Here is a 7,525-nt window from a genome sequence, read left to right on the forward strand (position 1 = left end):
ATATATATATATATATATATATATACATATATATATACGTGCATATATTCAGTTTTCAGCAATATGTGATGGTATCACATGTGTAATATAAAATAAAATTGATAATTAATAATAAACCAAAATACCTCATAATCCAGTTTATTTACAAGATAGACACTGTCATTATCCTCGAACGTACATGCCGGTATTCGAAACATGTCTGTCGGTGTTTTAATACTGAAACAAGGTAACACGAAGTAGCTCCTGGTAGCATCAAATATGCCCACTTTGTATGCTAAACGTAAAGAAAGACTATGAATTAATTAAACTGGCAAATATAAGGAATTGAAGTAAAATATTAAGTGTATGCGTCAGTCGTAATAAATCAACCCGAAGAAGTATTCTAGGATTTTATTTTCCACAGCAGCGTCTGTTAATACTTTGCATGTACCACGTCCTCACGTTGTTTTTTGTTCTTGTTTTTCCTTCATTTTTTTGGATTAATTATATATATACGACGAGATTCTTGCAGTTTCCGTCTACCAAATCCACTCACAAGGCTTTGGCCGGCCCGAGGCTATAATAAAAGACACCTGCCGAAGTGCCATGCAGTGGGACTGAACCCAGAACCATATGGCTGGGAAGCAAGCTTCTTACCACGCGTCTCTTGATAAGACAAACGAAATTAATTGCTTTTGTTTGTTTCCTCATTAACATTATAAAAGTTTCAATAAGATGTATTACCATTCCTGGAACTTGATTTATTGGACAAAATGTCAAGAAGCTTTCAAAATGGTTATTTGATATTCTTTTTAATCCACCGTTGAATGCAATCTCACAAAGAAGATTGATTGCATGAAATTTTAGGTAAAGATTTGTCACTTTGGTACTATACTCATAGAAATAGGCGCTGCTGCTAATACACGGCCATACCCACAGAGTAAATGGATTTTCTCTCGGTTCTGACATGGTTCTGAGTTCAGTCCCACGGTGTGGTACTTTGAGCAAGTGTCTTCTGCAATAGTGTCGAGCCGACCAAATCCTTGTGGGTGGATTTGGTAGTTGGAAACTGAAAGAAGCCCGTCGTGTATGTGTCTTTTGTGATTATGTTCGTCTTCCACCGACGCTTGACAATTGATGGTAATTTGTTTACGTCGCCGTAACTTAAAAGACGATAGAATAAGTATCAAGCTTAGAAAAAAATAAGATGAAGTACTAAGGTCGCTTGTTTTTTACTACACCCTCCAAGGCAGTGTTCCAGCATGGTCGCAGTCTAATGAGTGAAACAAGTAAAAAACGAAAGATAAGAACTAAACTTCCAACTCAATGAATTATAGTCTATGTGACTTAGTATTCCATAGACCCATACTCTTCGTTGTCTAGCATCAGTGTTAAGCAGCGCACGACGCGATTGGCCCTGCAAACTATATCTACTCAATTCGATAAGCTGCTGCACATTTTCAGTTAAATTTATTTCATTTGCATGATTTGGCTCGTTCCGTCTCTATGTTCTCGATGCCGCAAAGTGAGATTAATCCAAGTCTTCATTGGTTGCAAGGCAAGCATTCTATTTTATCCGTTCAGCCTTACCTGCGCGTGCGCACAGACACGAACGCAACACGCGTTCTACTAAATAAGAGAAGAATGAAGAATTGAAGAATTACCTCTATATTGATATTCGGACACATTAAATTTAAATGGATCAGGGGCGAGAATGACTGGTATTCTTGATGGCTTTGGAGCTGAAAAAAAAAAGAGAAATGCATTGTATCAATATACTCGCTTAAAAGCTGCACACCGTAATGACTTTTAAGCTATAGGCCCCAAAACTAAAGAGAGCTAAATAGCATGACTATAATACGTCTATAATGACTATATGCCCGGCGGTGTTTGATTAGAGGTTAAAGGCGGATGAGAATTAATTCTGTAATGCAATCATTCTAGTGTTCCAGTCCCAAGTTGAATTCCAGTCGTTGGCCCCAAGAATATTGCGTCGACGTCTGTCAAGATCTCCGTCAGCGTGCCGCTGCTGACCCATCCTTCATGTCGAGGATCATCACCAGTGACGAGAGTTGGGTTTGCAGGTACGACCCTGAGACGAAGCAGTAGTCGTCACAATGGAAGAGCCCTTCGTCTCCACGACCGAAGAAAGCACGACAGAGCCGCAGCTCAGTCAAGAGCATGCTGATCGTTTTTTTTTTTTTGAGAGGGAGGTCGACATTTACAGTATTTTGCATCGAGAATTCGTTCCCCAGAGCCAGACCGCCAATCGAGAATTCTACTGCAACTTCTTGACGTGTTTGATGGAGGACATTCAACGAAAGCGACCGGATTTGTGGAGCGAGAAGTTTTGAATTCTTCACGATTACAATGCACCTGTCACCGATCTCTCCTCACTCCTGAATCTCTCACCAAAAAGAACATGGTATCGCTTCCACACCCGACCTATTCGACTGGCTCAAAGATCACTGTTTTAACACTGTTGTCGAGATCAAGAGCGAATCACAGAAGGTCCTCGACTTGCTTACGGAAAACGACTCCCAGTCCGGATTCCAAAAGTGGTCAGTGTATTGCTACAAAGATGATGATGAGGAGGAGGAGGAGGATGACGACAACGGGGATTCCCAGTTCCTTTCAAATATTCATTATCCCACAGAAGTAAAGTTAGATGCTTAGTCATTCAGGTAGGAAATGGTTATTTCCGGACTTACCTTGAGATTTCACGACCGGATTCAGAACTGAAATCATAAGCATTATCACCAATGCCAAAGATTCGTGTGCCATTTTGGGGTGTTCTGAAAATGAAGAAGAACAGGGAACAATGAAGGGCAGTAATTATCAATTACATAATTCTAGGGTCGTTTTTATACACATATATGTATATATATGTACTATGTATGTGTATGTTCTCGAGCTTATGTATAAACGTCTTCGAATTTTCCCAAAAGAAAAAAAATAAAAGACTGCTTAACTTTTCACATCCTTATATCGTTATGACTAGCGTTTGAGAGTCAATTTATGTGTTTGTTAAAGTAACCAAGTACATTTTCTTCTGTAGAGAAAGGTCGACTCACATGACGCATGCGAGTTAGAAAGATGCGTATTGAATAGGGTGAAGCAGTCACGTGACATTTTTCGAAATAAACGCTGACAGATAAGCCATGTGACGCATTTGAATTATCATATGTATATTGTATTCTCCATAACGTTCGTGTGAAAGGGTTATGGGATCATAGAGAGTTGGTGCCACTACTTATTGTATACCTATCAACATACTTTTAAGTAAACACATTTTCTCACATGGGCTAGGTGACCTTTCAAGATATCAATTTTAGGAAGTAGGATAGGGAAAATTGACCCCAAAAATACGTCAAATCAGTCTCAATGAGCTCAAAAGCTTCTTAACAAAACAGAAATACCCCTTATAATTAATAAACAATGGAATTAAAATGGCAATGAAGCTGAGCATCACACAACTAAGTAAACCAAAGGAGAAAAAAATTAATGAACACACGATTCCATTTACCAATACGCACAATCCTGGTGTAGCCAGCATCTTTCTCACCATAATATCAAACCTACCAATACTTCTATAAAGCCCCAAAATGAAAAATCTGATTGATAAATACCCCTTACGAAACAGTAGACACCAGCCAAAAAATCTCAAAAATCGCCTCACAAGAGCAAAATTCACATCAGAGATTGAATCAGAATTCTCCGTAAAAGAATGTGAAAATAGCAGATGTGGAACATGCAGCAACAACAACAGCTTCAAATATTTAGAAAGTGATTCCCACATAAAACCCAAGAGTGGATTCTCGTTCAAAGTAAATGCAGATATGAACTGCAAGACACAAAATCTCATATACTGCATTACTTACCCCAACTGCAAGGAAAATTATATTGGCAAAACAAATAATCCCTCTGCCGACGTGCAATAATCCACAGACAACATATCCGACAAGAAGAATTGCGCAAGATTCCACTGACAAATATGCGGTGAAATACGCGGTGAAGGAAAGTTCAAAATCTTTCCCTCTTACAAATGTTCAAGAAATGACCCAAAGTTCCGAAAGGCAATAGAGCTGCACCTCATCAAAAAATTCTTTTCAAAATCAAATGTTTGAAAGAGAAGCAGGGGAACTGCATCTTGTCAAAAAGATTGGAAAGAGAAGCAGAGACAATATTCATGAACACTCCTCCAAACGAAACAAACTATGAACACTACATGGTTAGCTCACACAGACGCTGTGCCCAGCAAATACGACTGATGAGAAATAATGCAAATGAATGCTCCAATGAACGCTATATTTCTGTCTAACAATATTCAAATACCATGTAAAGTGACATCAATGTATACCAGCTGGTTTTGGTGTGTCAAGAGAGCTTCTTCGAAGTCATTTTACCACTTTATTATGTTTTTAATAGTAATGATGATGGATGAAGAGAAAACATTTATATTACACTGTTACTGCTGTTTTTGAATGTGGCTCCAACGTTAATAACGTGATACTCATCTCTATAAATTATTATATATATATATATATATATATATATATATAACATTCGGATTTTGACAACAGTTGTTCTTATAGAACTTACATATACATGAGAAAGAATACTAGAACCATTTTACCATTGATTAGGAAAGATATCTAATGTAGCTACTTGGCAAAGTGATTCGGAGAAAAGATCTCTTTTGAATTATCATATCCAAGCTAGCAAGAAAAAGAAAATGAAATCCTACAAAAGGATGAAAGACACTCAAAAATATATTTAAGCAGACCCTATTTTGTTAAATAATTTATGACCTACAAGGTGGCTTCCAGCTAAATACACAATGTGCATGTTATTACACGACTCATTTATGATGTTTGATTAAATGTACATAGAGAACAGATTGAATTACAAACAGTACCGAACTCAAATTATCTTTTATATTCTGACTTTATTTTCTTAATTTATGAATATTGTACTAATATTTAATGTTTATTCGTGCAAAGCATGGAATTATACAGAATATGGGATTTTACTATACAAGTGTAAAGGAATATACATTTTCATGGGACTTCGAAATCATTTTTACCTTCAGTGATGACTTTTCTTATCTTTCCCATCCTACTTCCTAAAATTGACATCTTGAAAGGTCACCTAACCCTTGTGAGAAAGTATGTTTATTTACAAATATAGCGATAAGTATACAATGAGTAGGGAAAGAGGAAGAGAAAACTAGAAGGAAAAAGAAAATGCTTTGTAATGAAATTTCATTGAGTTGACCACATCAAATTGAACAGAAACCTCTCCCTCCCTCCCTCCTACCATCTCTCTCTCTCTCTCTCTCTCTCTCTCTCTCTCTCTCTCTCTCTCTCTCTCTCTCTCTCTCTCTCTGTTGTGATGAGTGTTACGACGGCCCCTTGCGAGAGATAGACTGGTCCGAGTAAAGTATAAATTGTAACGATCCGTGTGAGTTCAGAATGCGGAGTCGAGTGAAGTTCGTGTTAATTCGCAGTGAAGTCAAAATGTGCCGATTGGTTAGTTCACAAAGAAAATTGATTGTTGGTTCGTGAAGAGATCTGATACTTCGTTACATTGTTGTTTGCTATTGTCTGGTTATCTTATTTATTGTGCGTAACAAATCACGTTACATCTGGCGACGAGGGTTTCGATGCTCACAAAGGTTATTTTACAGTTTGTTCGTGATACAACTTGTTAAATAAAGAAAGATCTATTAGCCTTCATAATACAGTTGCAAAAGCAGCAACAAGAGCAGCAACAGTAGTTGCAGAAGCAACTATTACAGCAACAATTACAGCAACAACAATCATTGGAGCTATATTCAAAAAGTTCAAAAAGGAGGTAAGATCGTTTTCACCGGGAACATAATATCCATCTAAATATTTGTTTACGATATATATCATGGTATATACACATCCGAATTCTGGTGTAGTACACAGTTGCTTTGCCCCAATCAAGAAGGTGGTTGGACTCGGTTTTCCCACCCGCCTACTTGTTAAGACCATATTGATGGCGTACTTTGTTTTGTGACTGAGATCACAACAATCCCTTGAACAGTCCGTGGCAAGATTCAAGACCAGCAATTTGTAAGGGATAAGTCGATTGCATTGACCCCAGTATTTCACTGGTACTTTATCTTATCAACCCCTCCCCCACCCCCAAGGGATAAAAATCAAAACTGACCTCGGAGGAATATCAACTCAGAACTTAAAGAACCGGAAGAAATTCTGCTAAGCATTTCATCCGACATTCTAATAATGTCTACTCACCGCCTTATACAGAGTGGGATAATGAGAAAGAGAAAACAAAAGTGCATAGAATGCCCGAAATTGAGGGTACGTACATAGTAACTTTGTATTTTGAGAGTATAGTGCAAAGAAGTTGTTAAGCATCTCTTGAAAACGACGTTTTCATTTTTATTTTTACTCCCTCCGTCTTAGCGAAGGCGGAAGTATTGTTTTCAGTTCCGTTTGTTTGTTTGTTTGTTTGTCCGTGGACGAGATATCTCAAGAACCGCTGGGTGGATTCGGATGAAACTTTCAGGGATATTTGACCTCCTGACTGGCACAAACTGATTAGATTTTGGAATCGATCCGGTACCGGACAAGGATTCTGTTTGAGCTACATGAAAATTTCAGCAGGTCTATTTTTTAGGGGTTTAGAGCCAAAAATCTTAACCGAAATTAAAATTCATATGATAAAAGTTAGCGGTTATCATTCAGCGTTAGCTTCCGCTAATTTGTGCACTTATTTAGTGGTTTAGCGTTTGCGAAATTAACTATTCTAGTTAGCGGATTAATGCCTAGCGAAGCTAACTTTTTGGTTAGCTGTGCCCACCACTGCATAAATGTATATATACAGATAGATAGATAGATAGATAGATAGATAGATAGATAGATACATACATACATACATACATACATACATACATACATACATACATATACACATACACACACATACCAATATACATACATTACATACATATATACATATGTATGTGTGTGTGCCTGTCTGACTGTCTGTATGTATGTCTGTTTCTATAGCTTTGTTTATGACCTTGATAATACAAGAAACAGGTAATGTATTATGGCAACGTGAACTGCAACATAAACTAGTTACAGACTTTTGATTCTCGTTTGTAGCCATTTCATTCAGTTGTTCTCTGGGAAAATCATGATCAAAATATAAATTTAATACGTCATCCGTTATAAATAATACCGCCCTTCGTCAGTTCGACACCCACAACCTGGGAAATTAGGTCATCCTACCGCAGCCCCTTCACTCCCTGTATGAAAAATCTGCGGTCTATGTTAAAAATTTCGCCAACTCTTAAAAGTTACATCAACCAGCAAAACTTTTCGCCATCCTGCCTAGTCCATCCCATTGTGACCTTCACACGCCCGCACACACACACACACACACGCACACACACACACACACACACACTTGTTACGAATTTTGCTCACTTTAATTACATCTTTTGTCTTTTTTTACCTGTGTCAGTCATTGGATTGCGACCATGCTGGGG

At 37.8% G+C, this 7,525-nt stretch overlaps 1 protein-coding gene across 1 annotated transcript in view; it reads right to left on the minus strand.

Annotated features, from left to right (window-relative positions):
- Positions 1-7,525, minus strand: part of LOC106871896 (protocadherin Fat 4) — a 42,476-nt gene that overhangs the window by 26,111 nt on the left and 8,840 nt on the right. The window contains exons 2-4 of the mRNA XM_014918649.2: positions 2,691-2,774; positions 1,644-1,721; positions 126-274 (exon numbers count right to left, since the gene is read on the minus strand). Of these exons, the coding sequence (XP_014774135.1) occupies positions 126-274; positions 1,644-1,721; positions 2,691-2,763 (300 nt within the window). The 5' untranslated portion in view covers positions 2,764-2,774. The remainder of the gene's footprint in view (positions 1-125; positions 275-1,643; positions 1,722-2,690; positions 2,775-7,525) is intronic.

Source organism: Octopus bimaculoides, chromosome 20, assembly GCF_001194135.2.
Source record: "Octopus bimaculoides isolate UCB-OBI-ISO-001 chromosome 20, ASM119413v2, whole genome shotgun sequence".
Lineage (NCBI taxonomy): Eukaryota > Metazoa > Mollusca > Cephalopoda > Octopoda > Octopodidae > Octopus > Octopus bimaculoides.